Source organism: Drosophila nasuta, chromosome X (genome assembly GCF_023558535.2).
Source record: "Drosophila nasuta strain 15112-1781.00 chromosome X, ASM2355853v1, whole genome shotgun sequence".
Lineage (NCBI taxonomy): Eukaryota > Metazoa > Arthropoda > Insecta > Diptera > Drosophilidae > Drosophila > Drosophila nasuta.
Window position 1 is genome coordinate 22327004 of NC_083459.1, and position 20924 is coordinate 22347927.

The window sequence follows — 20924 nt, forward strand, 5'->3', positions numbered from 1 at the left end:
AGATTGATTCTATCAATTGGCATCAATAAAATATCGGATCATCTAAGAATCCAAAACTTTGAATTTTTCAGAAAAATAGGCCAAAATTAAAAATTTCAGTATAACTTGAGACCCACAAGGACGATCGCAATGTCCTTTGGCCAGTTGATAGACATTATTACTACGCACCGTTTGATATGTCGCTTGCCAGGATACGCAAGGACATTCATGAGTTATAGCTTAATTTATGTACACAAAAAAGTCCTTTTATCTCGACTCCTGTAAGGACTTTTGGTCTTTTTGGTATACCAATCGAGTTGTATAGATTATAATTATTTGTGTGCCAAAGGACATGCTGATCGTCCTTCAAATGGGCGAGATAAGGAGGATTTTATGATTTTTTCAACATTTTTCTATATTTCCCCTTGAAAAAAAGTTGAGAATATTTTTGGGAAGGATTTTTGAAATCCTTAAATGCAGTTTGATTCTACTGAATAAGTTGATTACAGAGGGGTAGGTCCTTGCAGGATGCTCAAGGATTTGGTCGAGATATAGCTTTTTTTCGAAAATAAGATCATAAATCTTATCGACATTATAATCATTTTTCCCTTCCTTCGCCCATCTTTCATTAAGAAATCGTGAAATTAGAATTAAAGTTTTCAGTGCACTTTGAAAAGTTCACTTTGATTTATTAAAAGTACATGCATCAAAATATTACTTTGTCTTATATTGTTTTTCTTGTTCTTGTGTTTGTAATAATGTAATGTATATTTTGAAATTGTTCGATTGGAGTTATGTGTGTGTGTGTGTATTAATTGATTTAACTTGCGTCAGTTGTTGCACTTGACACAATCTAAGGAAATGAGCTGAGGTCATAGAAGAGTAAGAGGTAAAAGTATAGGGTATTCGGTATGCGGATAGATTAGTACACTCTTTTTCGATTATAACTCTAACTACATGGTATAAGTATATGTGTATATCGTATCGTATATATATTATATATATCTAAAATATGCCTGTCTCATATGTGTTATGTTAACTTCAAGTCGCTGTTTTTTTTTATCTTTATCGTTTTTCGTTTTTAGTGTCTTTTGTCTCAATTTGACTACAATAATAGTTGATATATAGTTATTAGTTTTTAGTATAATTTATATAGTATAGTGTATATTAATGTAGGTTTGCTATTTTTAAAGGCGCTGTTGGTGTTTGGTAGTTGTTCATCATTCATCATTCATCTTTCTTCGATTCCTCGTTTCTTCCTGCTTACAAATTACGAAATACAAACAAAACTTGAACGAGTATTTTAAACACAAAATGAAAAAGCATACATTACATGTAGTATGTATATTATGTATAAATATATGTATATATATATATATGTATAGCATGTATATTAAGTAACACTTTTTAAGCTCGCACACGTTACAAAAAAATGACGCATTAAAATTCAATTAAAAAAAATAATAGGGAAACAAAACAGTTTGCTTAAGTTTTAAGTTGTAAGTACATCGAATTAGTTTGTTGTGTGTGTGTATGGGTGTGTGTGTGTGTGTGCCGCAAAGTACATTAATGGAATGCAATGTTCAAGATCGAGTTATAATTGCAATTCCACTTTTTGTTGTTTTACAATTACAACTCAAAGCTGCTCTCTCTCTATCTCTCTCTCTTTCACTCGTGACTGCCTTGCTCGCTCTAACTAATGTTAACACATGAAGGATATATGAATATAACAAAAAATATAAGGGACATTAATGCTTACAATTAAAATACAATAGTTTCGCAGCAAGGAAAATGAAATTAAAACAAGTTCGTGCATAAAACTGGAAATGTGGAATGTGTACCAAAAATATTATAAATATACATATATGTTATATGCTTGTATGTGTGGGTGTGTAGTGTATGTGTAGGTTGTGTCTTTTCCCCTTTTTTGTTTGTTTTTTGTTGCTTGCATTTTTACAAGTGCAGCACGCCATCCTTGACATCGCTGGCCATAATTGTGGACGCATTCGAGGCGGCCTGTTTGTGATGCGTGGACGGTGATGACGATGACTGCGATTGATGACTGTGCGCTGCTGTTCCAGCTGCTCCAGCTCCCGATGATGTGGTTGTCACTGTAACAGTTGCTCCGCCGCCACCCGTTGGACTTTCGTCCAGTGTTACGCCGGTTAGATCAACAATATCATCCTGATCGTCGTGCTCCAGCTCATCGGAGGTGTTTGTGTGATTCGTGTGATGCGATCCGCTGGACAATTGACTGTTGCGCGAGAAGCTGCCGCGATGCGTCGATGTGAGCGTACGCTGATTGGCCGGCTTCACTGTGATGATCAAATTGGAGCTATTGGCGACCATCATATCGGTTACCTATAATTGAAAACACTTGAATTCACTTCAAATGCGGAATGCAACAACTTTCACTCACCTGATCGAGCGTCTTGCCAGCCACTTCAATGCCATTGACTTCGATCACCTCATCGTTGACGGCCAATAAGCCGGTGCTTTCGGCCAATCCGCCCGGCACCAGACGCGATATAAAGATGCCAGGCTGCTTCTCCAAGCCGCTGGCCGTCACACGCACCGAGGTGCCGTCTCTGATATAGAAACCCAATGGTTTATCGCTGCCATGCTTCAGCAGACGGACACGACGATGCGTTTCGGGCACAATGTCCACATCAATGATGGCGGACACCTGACGGAAATCGTGTGGTATCGATATCGATGGTGCCTTGGTCTTCACTGGCGTATGCCCCAAAATGCTGCCAATCAGATTGCGTGGCTTCATCGTGCCAAAGCCTGAATACTCATTCAAGTCATCTGTAATTGGAATTCCGATATTGGATCACTCCCTCTATGTACATATATGTATATATGTATAACTCTGCCTCTCTTACCTTTGCGCTGCACTATCACACGCAGCAGCGGACGAGCTGTTTTGAGGGCACGCCCAAAGTTGTCGTCGTTGTTGATAGGCAACAGATCGTTGTCCCGCGGATCGATGTAAAGTATGAGAAACTGGATGTTGCTCAGCTTGTGCAGCTGCTCGACGAGCGTGGCGAACTTGTCGAAGCTCTGTTCAGTCTCGTGCCGTTTAAAGCTCCAGCGTCGAAACTCGGCATCGAACTGTTCAAATTGCATACAATTATTATCATCATCACTATCAACCCTCTCTAAGCCAACTACTAGCTGACAACTGTTGCCACTAATTTTTTTTTTCTTTTTGGGTGAATGAATCAGCATGTCACCAGTTGAATGTGTGTTTGTGTGTGAGTGTATGTGTAAGCTAGAAGGGATATTTGGAAATGTACTTGTTCTTGGGCATACCTTTGATTTCACTTCGATGAGCGTCGATTCAGCGCTCGCCGCCGTCGCCGACGTTGTGTTGATTTTATTCTTCGACATTTTTTGCCCTCTTTATTGGCTGCACTCGTTTCACAATTTTACAGCAACACACGCAACATGCAGCGCACACGCAACAAACACAACTCGCAACGAAGGATGCAGTGCGTCGCGGCGCCAAGCAATTTTTTAAAATTGTTCAATAAATTAGAGAGTTCGACAAAATCTTACAACTATAAAAAATAACTAAATTATGCGTTGGCGTTTGAGTAAAAAAAACATCGAGACATAGCGATTAGTTTTTTTTTCAGTCCAATCAACATGCATCGATAGTTATGCATTCATATCTATTTATCGATATATACTTTTAATTGATTAACAACAAACTACAGCTGATGTAGAAAATTAAAATTACAACGAAATATTGGAATTTCATCAGCTATATATATTTATATATAAAACGTTTAATTGCAGTTAGGTAAAATTTTTAATTGGTTTCAAAATTAACTGTATAATTGCATATATCGATATTATACTATCAACCACCGCCCCTTACTACTTGCCGTCAGGTGGCAACGCCAAATGTACAATTTCATTGCAACATTATCATCTTTGGCTCATACTTTATTTCTCTGATTTGAACATATTAGCATTGAAAAGCATACAAAGCGCTTGATTTAATAATTAGTTGGAATATTTTTTTCATTACTGAAAAATAAATAATTGGTTGAACAATCGCTGTGCGTCTGTATGCAATTCGATAGGCGCGAATGAGACAACACTAGTGCATCTGCGCATAAAAGCAGTATAGATAGCAGCTTGTGTTTGGTACTAACTACACACACAACCGCATACGCTGCACGCACAGTAAATATATGAATTATTAACAATTTATCTAATTAAATGGTATGTTGCGACTTGGCGATTAAGACACTGCAATAAATACGCCGAAAAGTGGAAAGCAATTAGAGAAAATATAATTACCAATAGCGATCTAAGGTAAGTGAACAACAAATGCATAATGCTTATTAAATGCCATATGCTCTGCAGAGTGTAGCGCATGCCATACGACGAGGGTTTCTGTAAATGGAGGCTGCTGTTTTGTGTTTTGTTGTTGAGTTGAGCGTGTGTGAAGTGTGCAATTGACTAGAAATTGTTTTTTTTTTGTTTTTAAATGTGTCGCAAAGCCAATAACAAAAACGGACAACAAATCGATTTCAGTTTGAAACACATTCAACTTGCCACCACCAAGCATACAACACGAGGCAATAATTGCAATAAAGCGCCAGCGAGTAGTGGGAAAAACAAAAACGCAAACGCAAACGAAAACAGTGCAAACAGTTTTCCCCCCACTGCTGCTGCACGAGGAGACGCTGTCTCTAAAGCTTAACGGCGCTGCAGTAAATACAGTTGGACTTGAAGCTTTTTTTTGCAAGCGAAAAAAAACTTAAGCATTTGACAGTATTAACAACAACTACAACAATAATAAGAGGTGCAGGACATTGAAGCAGCAGCAACGCAGAGACTATTGAGAAACCTTGAAACGCATTCAAACACAACACACGCATACACTTACACTCACATATAGATCTATTGCGTGAGAGCGAAAGAGCAAGACGCTCACGTACACCCACACTACACACACACAAGCGTGCAGCACACGGACAAGCACACACACACACACACACACACACAGGCAGCGGGAACAGCAGGCGAAGCCATGAGTTCGGTAATGTAAACAAAATGCATAGAGACCAAAAATGTGAATTAATTGAAACATTTGTATTCTTTAGCAATATTCGAACGTGGAGAATCTGTCGCCACAGACGATCAGACAGGTGATGAAGGAGCTGCAGGATATGGAGACAACGCCACCCGAAGGCATCAAGGTGCTGATCAATGAGAGCGATGTCACCGATATTCAAGCACTAATCGATGGTCCAGCTGGCACTCCATATGCCGTTGGTGTGTTTCGCGTCAAGCTGACGCTGAGCAAAGATTTCCCACAGACACCGCCGAAAGCGTATTTCCTCACCAAGATATTCCATCCGAATGTGGCCGCCAATGGCGAGATTTGTGTGAACACATTGAAAAAGGATTGGAAACCCGATTTGGGCATTAAACACATACTGCTTACGATTAAATGCCTGCTCATTGTGCCCAATCCGGAGTCGGCGCTTAACGAAGAAGCCGGCAAAATGCTTCTCGAGCGTTATGATGATTATTCGCAGCGTGCGCGCATGATGACCGAGATACATGCCCAGGTAAGCAGTTCGCAAAGTGGACAATTCACCATCTTATCCGCTCTTTCTTTGGGTTTTTTAGCCGGCCAAATGCGGAGGTGCTGCTGCTGCCAGCGATGCCAAAGATGATGATGGACCATCGACGAAGAAACACGCTGGTCTTGACAAGAAGCTGCAGGATAAGAAAAAGGAGAAATTGCTGAAGGAGAAGAAGCGTATGCTCAAGAGATTATGAGAGGCATAAGTCAAGACAGCAGATCAGCCAGCCAGCCAGAGGGAGAGAGACAGCGAGAGATACAGAGCGAGAGGGAGAAAAAAGAGAAATACTACAATAAAATGGAGCAGTAAATTACATATTTGGCACAACAACAACAACTAAAAGAACATCAACAGGAACACCAATGAACAGATTCTACATTAGGTACTATATGAAAAATCAAAAGTGAGCCGTTAGACAAACGAGATCTGAATCAGAGCGAGAGGTAGAGAGCGAGAGAGAGAGAAATATAGATAGAGGAGTGTACATGAAAGGAAGGAATCAAAGGAATGATCGAAATAGCGACCAAGCAAACCACTCCAAAGAAAATGCATCCAGTTAAATATACGAAACAAACATAAATATAAAATAACAATACTTAAGAATGGAAAAGCGAAGCCGAAGCAAAAAAACAACTCTGGTTGAAGTCTGTGCAACACTTCGGTGCGTCCCAGCAGATAGATCAGATATAACAGTTACGATGAGAGACCGATATTAGATTGTAGACGAAACGAAACTGATGAGAAGAAGATAATGATGATCCTATATATATATATAAATACATATATATATATATATATATATATATATATATATATATATATATATATATATATATATATATATATATATATATATATAATTTAGTGCTGCCCTAGCCCACGTCCTCGTCTCCATCCTCCTCGCCTTCTTCATGCCCATTTTTCAAGAATCGTAGCATAAATTATATGTGTATTTGTAATTAGTTTAAACATTCAACTCACCCATCTCCCAGTCAGTCCCCTAAGAAGAAAGCATCACCAGCATGTGTAGCGTTATGCGTATAGATCATATTTATTGTGAGCTTACAGTTTTATTATTTTTTTTAATTGTTCTCTTTGACATTCGTACGTTTCAATTAAAAACAAAGATTCTACTTAAACTAAGAACACAACAAAAACAAAACAAAAAAACGGAGGGAGAAGAAGCAAAGCAAATAATATTTATTGAGAAATTGAAAGAAATCGAAGATCCTTGAACATGTGATTGATTATTATAATCCTATCGTTATATCAACAACAACTACCAAATTCATATTGTGAAATATACGAGACGATTTTCAAATTATAATCACGTTTCCGGGAACTTCGCACAACAAAATGTAGTATCATATTTTGGTTAGACATTTAGGTTATAATAAAAAAAACAAAATACAAAAAAAAAAAAATGATAAATGAAAAAAATGATGTGCCCTTCTGATTGATAATACGAGTACTATAAACAGATACAAAATTTCTAAATGCTTAACTGCTAGATAATTTCCAAACATGCAATCTTTCAATTCAATTATCGTAGTAGTTCAAAAGCATAACAAAAAAAACAAAAACCTTTCGTTGAATTTGTTCACACAACAAAAAACAAAAGCGTAAAATGGAGTCATCCATTTTCAATACCCAACAACAAATTTATAATAAATAAATTCGCCATTTGAGAGTACACAATTGTTGTAACTGTATGTAAAATAAATTTGTTGGAATGTTACGAGGGATAAGAAACAAAAAAGCGGTAAAAATACTTTCTTATCGTTTGCATTCAAAAATACAAAAAATATCGTTGATAACATTAAGTAATCGATAATGATTTTGAAATTTGTGTGTGACCGCAAGCTGTTAGCACACTTTTTTGGTATGTTGGTATATTTCCGAATTGGGGTATAAAAAGCGCGGTATTTGAAATAACTGGTACTTTGATCTTTCGATAAATAAAATAACAACATTTTAAAAATGTACATCGATACATGCATGCAAAGTAATCGAAAGTATGATCAAAGTGAAAGTGAAAAGGACGCGCAAAGTTTTCTTTCAAGTTCCGGAAATTGGCGCGGACGAGAAAAGTGTGTTTATTGTGTGATTTGTTTCCTGCTGCGCTTGAGTGTCAAGGACTTGCAGCAAATACATTTTATTGATAAGTGGAAACCAAGAGCCGGAAAATTTACTGAAACTGAAATTTTTTTAACGTTCTTTGCTAACGGCCACTGACCCAGGACATGGAGCGTCACTTTTGCTAATTATGCGTCGCCTAATCCAAAACGCCCATCAACTGGACGGCAAGAGGCGTGGCGTGGCTGACCTCGTTCCGACTGTGATGGAGCTATTGTTGCTGGAGAGCGCTGTGCTAATTGACAGCAGCCCACATACCGTTAATATTATGCAGACTTGTGAAGCAAAAGCCGCTGGGAATGCGCACACACATGCAAGCATACATATGCATGTGTATGTTTGTAAATGGGAACGAAAAGGCGGGAACACAACACAAACATTCACAGAGAGGTGCGTTCATTCACAAAACACGCATTCAACCTGAAGCGAGCATGTTAGAAGAGTACAGGTGCTGCATGAAAGCAGGATGTGGGGTAAGCATTGTTATTTCCGTCCCTCTTGTACTCATTCCCATTCCCATTTCGGTGCAATGCAATTGCGTTGATTACCAAGACACGAACTTAAGTGATAAGCGAGACAGCTGCTTGGAGCGTATTTAATAGAACTGACATTCTGCTCCAATTATTGCATATGTATAATATAAATGTACAATGTGTGTATAGTATGTTGAAATGAAAAGCTTAGTGATCTGCAAGCTGTACGTTTGCGTTCAAAATGCAAGTGCCAAGAGCTTTCATGCGTTGCGCTTTGCCTTAAAAGCTCCTTGCCGTATTGACCGTTACAAAAATGTCAGCTCTAGCTGCAGTTGTTACTAGGTTACATTACGTTCGTTCGTTTATTCGTTTGTTCGTTTGTCGACTCGGCTTTGTAACGGCCGAAGCTTCGGCATGCTTCGGTCGTTTCAGCTTCGCTATTCGTTGTTCGTGAACAATTGCGATGTGTGCTTAAATGGGAACACTTGGCGCTTGTCGTGTTCAGTTAGCGGCTGCCCGTAAGCAGAAACAGTACGTTGACTCCAGAGGCGGAGCGGCGAACGAAACGCATTAATAACAAACACACAACACAATCAGAACACATTCTTTTGGCACGCGGCAAAGTCAGCGCACACAAAACCAAAAACTAAGAGCAGAGAATCGAAGTTCTAATGAAACTCTCTCCTCCCCCCGCTCACACACACCGGACACATCACAGCTCACACACCGCAGGCCTAACAGCAAGTCGAAAGTTGGGCAAAGACAAATATTTGAAGCTCGATTTGGATGTACAACAAAAAACAAAAAAAACAACAAAAAAACGCGCGCGCAACTTTCAACATTTGGGGCGCTGTGTGTGTGTGTGGTTAAGTGAGCCTGTGTGTGTGTGTGTGTGTGTGTGTGTGAGCGTGCTTTGCCGTCTGCCGTTTGTCGACTGTTGTTGTTTTGTTGTGTTGTGTTTTGTTTCCTTTCTTTTTGTTGTTGTTTTTTGTTAAGGTGCTAACACGAATGAAAAAAAAAAACAGAAAACAAAACTTACTGGATTCTGTGAAAGTGTATGTGTGTGTATGTGTGTTTTTTTTTAAATGGTTTCCATGTTGCCTGTGTGTGCTTAACATTTGCTGTTATTGTTCATCTCAAATTCCAGAGCAGAGACATATCATAAAGTGAAAAATATTTGAACTAGCAAAGCAAGAAATCCCATAAATTGAAAGCAAAAGACATAATCAAACAAATCAAAAACACAAACTTCAAACAAATAAATTAATAATAATCAACAGCAGCAGCAGCCGGAAATCATAAATTGAAAGATGTTAAGCATCAAGAACAACTTCATATATTACCGAGCCCTCATCAGTGATTTAAATTTCAAGCATCTTAGTTTCTAAGGAGTCCATCTAAGAAGTGAATAGAAGAAGAAGAAGAAGGGAAGTGAAGTGAGGAAGAAGCAGAAGTAGAAGAAGAAGCAGAAGGAGCTTCCAAGGCGACAAACTTATCCAAGTTCTACACAGGTAGGAAATACACACTCTGTTGTTGTTTTTGTTGTTTCTGTTTCGGTTTCTGTTTTTGCTTTTAGTTGTCGTTACGCTCGTTACTCTCGTTTTTCCACATTCATTATTATGATGCTGCTGTTGTGTTCCTTAATTATACTTACAGCTGAATATCTCTTAATGTTTGTATGTTTTTTGTGAATGTACTCGAGTCATTCGCAATTATAATTACAGAACTAAATGTGTGCACTTATTCCTCACACACACACACACACGCACATTTCCATTCGTGCTCATCCCATCTCTCTCTCTCGCTCCCTCATCTTTTATCGCATCGCATTAATTCAACATCTTAATGCGCATTAGTAATTAAAAGTATTCAGCGCCTGTTGCAGGCCAAACGCAATTACAATTTGAGCTCTGATTGACTTTCAATTCTTCTTCTTAATCAAAACCTAAATTCCAGGTTGGAATAATATTGAAAAGAAGAGTTAAGAAACCTTTATTCGATATAAGAAATAATTCAGAATGCATAAGGGAGACTGATGAAATTAAAATATAAGTAAGAATTAAAAGTATTTCTATCTCTCGAATCAGACCCACACATTTAAGAGCAGTCAGATGAAGATAATCATTCGATTAGCTGCTCATTAAAGCAGTTCCCAGATTTTGACTATTTACTTCGTATTTTGAATTTATCTGCATTTGCCAGACAATTAGAAATATCTCGGCTTGTTTTGATTAGACACAGACAGACAGACGGACAGACAGACAAATGGACAGACGGACAGACAGACAACGATCAGACGACAGCTAAACAAAGTCAGAAACACACAAAAATTGTTGCCTACATTTGGGCGTTTGATTCAAGTTTATTTACGTGCGTCTTTGCATCTTTCGAGTGTGTCCCAAGGCTTTGCGTTGCCTTCGCTGTGCAGGGACTGAGGATTGAGAGTTGACCTTTACCTTTTCTTCTCATCTTTCGCAGGTATTTGGGTATTTAAATGAATGCCTAATGTGGCAATTATCACTGCGAATTTGAACTGCAACCGAAAGCGCAGTAAAATTGTTACCACAAACAAATGCTAATGCCAATTTGACACCCACGAATGAATTGTGAAAATCAGAGCTAGGCCCAAATTAGCTATGCATCCAGTTGCAAAGGGCAAAGCTACAAAGCCTAGTGTAAATAATGATGATAATTGCAGAGCTCTGAATGTATTTTATAGTTATGTGCACGTAATTTCGATGCGCCTGCAAGCTATAGAAAAAATAAATCGAAAATTTAATTGAAGTGTTATAATTATGCGTTAATTGTACTTCAAAACAATGATAACATACAAATAATGAAACAGTAAAGCGTATTTTGAATAACTAACACGAAATAATGTTAATGATTTAACAGCTTTATTATCTCGAAAATTTGACATTTTGTAGACAAATGTTCTTAGCTTTAAGTATTTTTTTAAAGTGTTTTTTTAAGATCTCAAATTTTAAGACGAATGTTCTTGATTTTAGAAATTAGTATTTTTTTCAGTGTACGAGTGAATAAGTTTTTGAAAAGTGCTTCGCTCATATTTGCGTTACGAACAATAAATGGGAAAACTGTGATCGAAGTCGACTGGAATTCAACTTTTTAAAGTATTTCTTTTTAAAGTCGAATTTCGTAAATAGTTTTATTGATAGCATTTTTTGAATAATTGATTCGCATGCGAGGTATTTCAAAGTCCTCCATCACCATCTATTTTTTGTGGCTCCCTTGTTTAATTTGTATTTTTCATATTTTGTGTTTTTATCGTCGTCGTTGTCGAGTAGTGTAAACAAAATCAAAAATGCCGTACATGTCCTTTGGCGATTTCGTTTTCGTTCTCGTTTTCGTTGTTGCAATATTTTGATTTCCTTTCGCTGGGTTTTGTGTGTTTTTTTCGGTGCTTTAATGTGCTCTATGCTCGACCTGTGTGTTTTTCCTCTGTCGAGCTGTTCATTTAATCTGTGGCCGGCATCCATGTCGTATACGTTATTTTTGGGATTGGCATTATGGCGGGACATGCTCCTGACTCCTGTACAAGTGCTTATTAAATCTGTTGCTTCATGGCCTAAGCTAAAGCATGAACGAAGAAGACGAAGGAAGGAGGAAGGAGGAAGGAGCTGCCAGGTGTGCTTTGCATCAGGTTCGTTGACATGTGTTTGGCGACGGAGGCGGGGGGCGGGAGGCAAGTTGGAGGACAACGTTTGCCTAGTCTGGGCAAATATGTTATTCAAAGTTGATGCTGAATTGATTTGCCAAGTTTTTTGCCGTTGTGTTGAGGCGCTTCAATGTTCAATGTTCTTTCAATTTCCCATTTAGCATTTTCAATTTTCACTTGCATTAATTTCATTTTTTTGTGCCGCTGTTTGTTCGCTCTCGCTCTGTCTATCTTGTTGGTTTTTCATTACGACGAGTACTTAAATAAAGTCTCCTTGTTGTTGTTGTTGTTGTTGTTGCTGTTATCGTTATAAATATATGTATGTACATGTCAATTTTTTGTGTGTGATTGTTATTGTTATTCTCTGTGCTTGGCCACGGTTTATTTGATTTGTATTTTGATTCTATTTCTATTTAAAATTTGCGCAAACAAAACGAAAAACTTTTGTATATAGTATATCTGTATACCATGGTGTACGAAATATACTAAATGTATGAAATATAATAAAATCTGTTGCCGCCAGAAGGCAGAGAAGCCAAAAGCCCGACGGCGAGGCGTGCTCTCTGTCAAAGACGTGCTCCAGTCCTCTTTTTCTTCTCCTCTTCTTTACTTGCTGTCCATCTTTATCGAGTATATTATGTCTGCGTTGTTTACTTAATATAATATATCGCAGCCACAGCTGCTGCTGACTTTGGCCGGCATTGCCCGCGCTCATCAAACACTATTTTTCCTTCCACTCCACGTAAATATTTACTCGCTCATTGTCGCATTAATTTATGTTAATTTTATGCAATAACATTTACATTTCGTTCGTGTGTGTGTGTAACAAAAGAGTATATCGAACTATAGCAATTACATTTTTATTGGATTTAAATCAATTGTGTGTGCTTGCAACTTTATTGAAGTTAATACTTTGCAAACATTTCTCCTGCGCGTTGCGTTCACAGTTTATTTGTGCTCAAATTAATATCTGGCTAACTAATGTAGTTTTCCTATCAATAAGTTTTCAGTTTTGTCAATGCTTGCTGCTATTGTTTTATGTTTAAAAAGATCTTTGAATTAAATGCAGAACTAAATGTCGAAAGGGAATTTCAATTAAGTTGCTGAACTTAAGCTGCAAGAACTTAAAATTGAAATTGAAAACAAGTAATAAAGATACAGTCGAGTGTGCTCGACTGTGAAATACCCGCTACCCATTGTGAATAAAAGCAAAACAGTGCGGTATTAAATTGAAAATAAATAATAAATAAACTAATATACTATAAAATATTCTAAAACTATACTAAAGAATATATTTGGTATATTGATATAGCAATACATTCAAATTTTACTAGATTTTCAACCAATGCAGTCTGAAAATTTACCAAATTAATTTACCACAAAAATACCACATACAATATTTAGTATATTACTATATCAATATGCCAAATTTTGCCTTTGGTATATTTTAAAATTAATATTAATTTAAAAGTCCATTCAAAATATGCCAATGGAGATTATCGGTTAATGCAGTCTAAAAATATACTAAATTAATATAACGAAAATATACCAAAGGCTGTATTTGGTATAACGATATAGTAATGCATTCAAAATATACCATAAAGTACAAAATATGCCAGATTGCCTATCAAAGCAGTCTGAAAATATGTCGAATTATTATACTGCTAAAATACTAAAAATATACTAAAGGGTATATTTGATATAGTATATACCATAGAGTGCAAAATAGTGTGCAAAATATACCAGATTGTCGAATAATCGACAACGTTTTTCAATGAATGTTATACATGCTATTTTTGATTTACGTATACTTATTTTTTGGGACTTGAAGTCAGGCAGCATTAAGCTGAAACTTGAACGTCGCTGCTTGATAGGGATTTGCTGTTGATTGCACAACACAAGCGACTGACTGCGCATGAGATAGAGATAGAGATTGATATAGCTATAGTTATAGCTATGCGTGTGCTTTGCCTCAAGTGTAATGCCATAAGCTAGAGTCCTAACTGCTGTCGCGGTTAAATGTGCGACTGCTGCGAAGTTTGCTCGACTTGCAAGCACGCCGGACAATCGATGAAGATTTTAGCACTTTGCTGGTTTTTGGGTTTTGATTTTCTCTGAGGGTTGCGTTCAATGTCATCCTAGACTTTGTTGCTTTACACAAATCAAATGCAGCACTACAAAAAGGAAAAAAAAAAACAAAAAGAAAAAAACACGAACTGCGATTGTGAATTGAGGTTAAGGATGCTGGCACAGCGGGGCGCAGGCAAACCGCAAGCGGAGGACGAATCTCAGCATCAGCATCAGCATCAGCATCAGCATTGAGAAGTGTTTGCCACATGCAAATGAGCCTCAAAGTCACAGCACTTACTTTTACGGCACACATACGTACATGTGTGTAAAGCGAGTAATCGATATACAATTAACATAACAAATCATCGAACGAAAGCAGAATTCGCCTTGCACCTTTTTTGCTTTGCTTTTTCCTTTTCCTTTTTACTGTCAAAGTGAAACTCGCGGCTGAAGATCTGCCACAAAATACTTTCCATCTTGCTCGCATCAATTAAGTCTTAAAAAAGTAACACAAATTTCAATGTTCAATGACTTTACGTATACGTAATGCTATTTTCTAATTGCGTATACGTCAGGTCGAGAGTTTCAATTGGGATGAATAAATGATCGAAGTTTAACATTTATTTTCAATTTGGATAAATGATATGCTGATGTTTTCAATATAAGAGTTTTAAATGCAAAATTTGTTTTCATTACGTATACGTAATGTCAAGTTAAGAGTTAGAAGAAATTACTTCCAATTGAGATGATCGAAATTTTAAATTTATTTTCACATCTGTCACAAAATACATTTGAATTTGCTCGCTTCAATCAAATTTTGATCAAGTCTTAAAAACAATACAAATTAAAGTGGAAACCTTGTTGATTACGTATACGTAATGCATTCATCTTATTGTGTATATGTTAAGTTAAGAGTTAATAAAAATTATTCCCAATTGCTATCAAAGCTAACACTTATTTTGCTCGCTTCAATTAAACTCAGATCAAGTCGTAAAAAATAATAAAAATTAAAGTGGATTACGTATACGTAATGACATCATCTAATTGCGTATACGCCAAGTTTAGAAAAATAGTAAAATTTACTTCCAACTGAGATACAAAAATGATCGAAGTTTTCATTTGATGATGTTTTTAATATCAAAAGTTGAAAATGAAAATTTATTTAGATTACGTATACGTTATGTCATAATCTTATTGCGTATACGTCAAGTTAAGAGTTAGTAAAAATTACTTCCAATCGAGATCGAAGCTTAACATTTATTTTGAATTTGGATAAATTATATAAATGGAAATTTCTTTTTGTTGCGTATACGTAATATAAATTGCGCATACGCCAAGTCGAGCAGGCTGAGTGCAAGTGAACTTATTGACTGGTCTGCACTTTGTGTCTGGGTTGCAAAATTGCAGTTGTTGTGCAGCAGCAGGAGAATGAAAACGTAAATGAAAATGAAAATGAAAATGAAAAATAGCTGCAGTTGGCTCTGTGAAATGTTTGTTTGTGGAACTTGTTGTGCTGAAAACTCATTCGTTTCACTTTGACGCCCGTCTGAAGAGACAGTTTCTGTTTAAGGAGTTGGGGGAATGCGGAATGGGGAATGGGGAGCGTCGTATTTTATATGCTAATGCGTTTAAAATCATTCAAATGTTCTGTGTGTGTGCGTCTTTCACATAACACACGATGTGTTCTGTCTGCCATATGCTTTCGGCTTTCGGCTTGCTGCGGCACTTTTCAACTTTTCTGTGAGCTGTCGCTCGGTTTCTGAAAATGCCAGTCAAAAAAAAAAAGAAAAGAATGCAAAAAAAAAGAAATTTGTATAAATATTTATGACTGTGCGAGTGTGCGTGAATTTGTTTTAAAGCGAGAGCTGCTTCAAATGCTGCCAAGCGTCAAAAAACAAAACAAACAAAGCAAAAAAACAGAAAAACAGAAAAAAAACGAAAAAAGTGAGAAGAAAGAAATGTATATTCATATATAGACATATATATTATGTATTTGCTGCGTGTGTAGATGAAAATAAAACACAAATCGTTTTGTTCGTCTACTTTCCCCCTCTTTCTCTCTCTCCTTCGGTCCGTCTTCGCTTTTGAAATGGGTAAGAAAAGTGAAATAAGATAAATGAGCCAATTTGACTTTACGTGCGTGCCAACACACACACACACACACACACACACAGACACAGCCATAGACAGACATTCGCACATAGATACACACTTGTGCAATGCGTATTTGGCGAGTTGTTTCCCAGTGGGCAAATGAGAGCGCCCTTAGAAGTAGACAACAACGCTTCTTATACTCGTTACCTAATTGGGCAGAAAGGGTATGCTAAGCAGGTGTTGCCAAAAGGCACTTTTCATGCCAATTTGCAATTGACGATTTGCCATTTAAGAGTTGAAGTTGCTGCGAAATTCATATTTAACTACTTTTATATTCCACTTCTGCTTAGGACGTATATAAAAGTCAAAGTCACTCGCCTGCAGTTTGGCTTCTATTTATGTTGCTGCTTCAAAATAGCTTCGAAATGCATATTAAATTATTTTTATATTCAAATTCTGTTTAGAGTTCTGTTTAGTACGTATTTCAAAGTCGAAATCAATCATCCCCTGTTTGCTTTTAATTTATTTTGCTACAAGCTAGATGCTTCAAAATAGCTTCGAAACTCACATTTGATCATTATTTGTATATTCCAATTCTGTTTAGAATTATATGTAGCGCGTATTTTAAAGCCGATGCCACTCGGCGGCAGTTTGCTTTGATTATATTTTGCTTTAAACTTTAAATTAATCAGTCAAGTAGCTACTTGAAAATAGCTTCAAATTTCATATTGAACTGTTTTTATATATCAATTCTGTTTAGAATCATATGTAATGTGTGTCTCAAAGTCGATGCCACTCGCTTGCAGTTTGCCTACTATTTATTTTGCTACAAGCTTAATGACTGCCTGCTGCCGTCGAAAGCATTTTGCCAAATCTCTTGAAACCAAATGCAAAAACATGAATTGCTTTTGTGTGTGAAATACATGTTTGTGGTTTACCAACAAAATACTTGTGTATTGTTATGAATGCGACCTTAAACCGTGATGGAGATGGAGACGCAGACAGAGAGAGCGGGAGCTGATGATGATGTATTGTAAAAGTCGAGCTGCAGCCTTTGGAATGAGAGTCAATCGCTTGCCGCATAGCTGCGGTTGTTAAATGCAATAATCATTTAGCCAGTTCGCCAAATGTTTGTTGATTTTGTTAACAGCCAGCGAGAATTCTGATCCCGATCCCAGCCCCGACCCCGACCCCGACCCCCAACTTGTCTCGACCTCGATGTGGAGTCTGTGTGTGCGGAATGCGAAAGCAAATGTGAATGCGAATGCGAATGTGAATGCGAGTGTGTGAATATGAATGCCAATGTGCGTGCGAGCTTAGCCGCAAAACGAAAACAAAAACAAAAGGAATGGCAAAAAGCAAGACGCAAAGAGAGAGCGAGAGGGAAAGAAAAGCCATTAGGATTCGGGCGGTGTCAATGCACTTTTAGTCATGTTTTTCCCATTGCCAGCCAAGTTCTCAGCTCAAATCGGATATTTATTGATATTTAAATTGACTTTCAGTGCGTGACGCAGCTAGTTGCCAGTTGCCAGTTGCCACAATTCGCAACTGTTTCTTTCTTTGTCTTGCGAAATGTACTTTGACAGCACTGAAAAGTAGGCAACACTTTTTCGTGCGTTTGTGTCTATCAACTGCTGAAAAGTAGGCAATACTTTGCTCGCTTTTCGTTCGCTATTGTCTTATTATTATTATTTAATTCGAGTTCGTCTTTTAATCGCAACTGTTTCATTGTTTGCTTTACTTTATCAGCCCTGAAAACTAGGCAACATTTTTTGTTCGTCTCTGTCTTTCGACTGCTGAAAAGTAGGCAACACTTTTTGTCTTATTGTATTTAATTAGAGTCCATCTATTAATCAATAGATACCCGCTTCTCTCTCTCTCTCTCTCTCTCTCTTTGTCGATTTATATATTTGTTGTATTATGATTGAGTAATAAGCTTTATCAGACAACTCGCTTCCGGCGACAACTGTTGCCTCCCCCTTTCACGTTTCACGTTTCTCGTTTCACCGTTTCTCGTTTTGTCACCAAGTGCAGCGAGAGTTGTTTTTGTTTCGAAATTAATCCGTTGCGACGCTTAGTGTTCGATTCGGGTATTGCTTAATAAACCTAATCAGCATTCGCGTTCGCTGACACGAAGCGAGAAACGCAGCAACAAAGGCGAGGCGGGGCTAAAATTAAACCCGCTAAGCTCGCAGTCTTGCAATATGGCCCAATAGTACAATCTATGTGCTTTGTCGTCAAACTAATTATGAGTAGAGACAGCGAGTGAGTGAGAGACGGAGAGAGGGAGAGAAAGGGCAAGGCGAGGCAGAGGGACAGCTGTTATCTTATCAGTCAGCCAGCAGGCGTGAGCAGCAACAGCAGCGACATAGACAAGTCCTTCGCTGTCTATGGCAAAAGGCAATCATGCCAGCGACACACATACATATGTATCATGCCCTCTCTCTCTCTCTCTCGTTTGTCTTGCTGTTGTTGTTATCCATTCATTGTTCTTATTGCGGCTGGCTGGCTGGCGTATTTGTTTAACAAACGCAATTTGAGCTCGAGGTCAAAGGACAAAAGCAACGATTAAATATCCACAAGTAAAAGACACTCTCTCGCTCCCCTCTCTCTCTCTCTCTCTCTCTCTCTCTCTCTCTATCACGGTCTCTTATAAATGGCCGCCGAAAAATCAAAGTTTCGATATTGCGCATACGACACGTGTCTCGCAATATTAAATTGCAGCATACGCAGAATTCCCAGAATATTTATTGAGCATTATGCAAATGATTGCAGTAAATATGAATTTGCATAATTTCATAATTGAGATTTGAGTTGAGTTTTATTGAACTGCAATTATTCATTTTAAAATATATCAAATTAAAATACCAAAAAAGTACTAAAACACAAAAAAGGATAAATTACTATATTGATACAAAATATATCAGATTGTCAGCCAAAGCGGTGTGTTGTGTTCATTTTAAAATATACCAAATTAACATACCAAAAAAAAGGCTACAAATATACCAACTGCTTTGGTGCACAATATACCAAATTAATATATTCACAAAAATAAACATATATCGAATTGATTGACATAGTATTACATGCAAAATATACTACATTAATAGACCGCAAAAATACTAAATATATAAACAAAGGCTATATTTGGTATACTGTTATACTATATAGTAGATTGTCAGTATTAAATGCAAAATATACTACATTAATAGACCGCAAAAATACTAAATATATTAACAAAGGCTATATTCGGTATACTGGTATACTATATAGTAGATTGTCAGTATTAAATGCAAAATATACTACATTAAAACCGCAAAAATACTAAATATATTAACAAAGGCTATATTCGGTATACTGGTATACTATATGTTATATACTAGATTGTCAGCATTTTTTGCCTTAAACAACTTCTGCATTTTTCATCTGATCGCAACCAAATCAGACATCATAAAAACTATAGTTATTATTTTGTGTACCGTAACTCGAGACGCTAGCTTCGTTGTATACTATAGGAGATGCCTCTTTCTGCTTGTTAGCGGGTATAAAAAGAATGAATGAATATGAGCAATGCCAGCTGCCCACACATAACTCTCGCTTTGTGACGCAAATGTCATCCAAACAAACAGCTGCACTTCAATATTGCATTGACAGCAAAAAAAGTTTAACTGCAACTGTAAAAACTCAATAGCCGATAGACCAATTTTTTGCTTTTTAATAATAAATATGAGGGATTTTGTTTTTTAATATTTACCAAGCGCCTTTGATTGAAACTTTGTGAAGAAATTCTTTATGGCGGCGTCGTCGGCAGCCTAGTCGAAATTTTAATAAATGATGCACGCGAATCAATGAAAAAATATTAATATAAATCGTGGAAATTTACAGAAGACGTTCGACTCTTTGAAATGCAATCATTTTGAAAATGACATAAATCGGCGTGAGTGGGTGAAGTATTTAATCAAAATCTGTGGATTGCAATGAAAGTAATTTTATATGGCAAATATGCCAATCGACATCGACTTTATATATATGGTATATACTATATATGTAATATGTTTTATGCTGCTGCCGCCGCCCACGTATGATAAAAATATATATGCATATAAAAATAACTCTATCGATGAGATAAGATATTATTGTGATTGCATTTGCGTAAATCATTGAAATAATTTGCTTTACTTCTAATTGGGGGGCCAACTGGATGGCATTCGTCCGACTGTGAAATACCCGATAGCTGTGAACTGTGGGCGGATTGAGACACAACTCGGCGCAGATATATCAATTCGTGTTTGAATGCTTATCAAACGCGTGTGTGTTTGTTTGATGGTGGATGTAGGGAGTGGGAGTGGGAAATGGAGAGGGAGAGTAGTTGTAGTTGTATATTTAGCGACATACGTGTTTGCATGTGTCTTTAATTATAATTGGACTGATCTATTTAAATGTTACGCAGCACCTTGCGACGACCGCGCAATTCCATTACACGCGAGCAAAGCAAATGTGCGGTGTGGCGGCAAACACTGAATCAAACAACAACAAATAAACAACAGCACAGCACACAGAATACAGAACACAGCACACAGCTCAACAGCAACCACAACGATAAAGCTAGAACAGCAAAGACTCGACTGTGAGATACGCGTTACCCAATTACAACGAAAGCAGTACTATATCGATATACCAAATATAATTTTGATATATTTTAGTATATTTTTGGTATTTTAGTTCGGTATATTTTAAGCATAATATAACAGTTCGCTATATTAGTATGTATATTAGTATATCGATATACCGAATAAAGCTTTTGGTATATTTTCGGATTTTTTCGGCTTGGTATATTTTAACTTGAGTATAACAGTTTGCCAAAATTTTGTATATTACTAT

General features: G+C 37.1%; 3 protein-coding genes across 3 annotated transcripts in view; 2 read left to right on the top strand and 1 right to left on the bottom strand.

The window, feature by feature from the left end:
* Positions 1-1050: 1050 nt before the first annotated feature.
* LOC132796262 (partitioning defective protein 6) lies at positions 1051-3600 on the bottom strand. Its single transcript, XM_060807360.1, has 4 exons — positions 3298-3600; positions 2868-3096; positions 2399-2790; positions 1051-2340 (listed from the first exon to the last, which is right to left on the bottom strand). The coding sequence occupies exons 1-4, from the start codon at positions 3373-3375 to the stop codon at positions 1933-1935; spliced, it is 1107 nt and encodes a 368-aa protein (XP_060663343.1). The 5' UTR covers positions 3376-3600; the 3' UTR covers positions 1051-1932.
* Positions 3601-3995: 395 nt separating this feature from the next.
* Positions 3996-7018, top strand: LOC132796169 (ubiquitin-conjugating enzyme E2 S). The gene is made up of 4 exons (XM_060807237.1): positions 3996-4311; positions 4363-5041; positions 5106-5576; positions 5638-7018. Exons 2-4 carry the CDS (start codon positions 5033-5035, stop codon positions 5788-5790), a joined length of 633 nt encoding a protein of 210 aa, XP_060663220.1. The 5' UTR covers positions 3996-4311; positions 4363-5032; the 3' UTR covers positions 5791-7018.
* A 2332-nt stretch (positions 7019-9350) lies between these two features.
* The window catches only part of LOC132796305 (uncharacterized), a 54036-nt gene continuing 42462 nt past the window's right edge, over positions 9351-20924 (top strand). Inside the window, 1 exon segment of the mRNA XM_060807431.1 lies at positions 9351-9714. The gene's annotated coding sequence lies outside the window, so the exon portion shown is untranslated.

Bases quoted from the DNA above. Each gene is read 5' to 3' on its own strand.
- LOC132796262 (XM_060807360.1), bottom strand. From the start codon at position 3,375: ATGTCGAAGAATAAAATCAACACAACGTCGGCGACGGCGGCGAGCGCT. The intron at 2,791-2,867 runs GTAAGAGAGGCA...TTCCAATTACAG, and splicing joins TGTGATAGTGCAGCGCAAAG to ATGACTTGAATGAGTATTCA. The intron at 2,341-2,398 runs GTGAGTGAAAGT...TTTCAATTATAG, and splicing joins CTGGCAAGACGCTCGATCAG to GTAACCGATATGATGGTCGC.
- LOC132796169 (XM_060807237.1), top strand. The intron at 5,577-5,637 runs GTAAGCAGTTCG...TGGGTTTTTTAG, and splicing joins TGACCGAGATACATGCCCAG to CCGGCCAAATGCGGAGGTGC.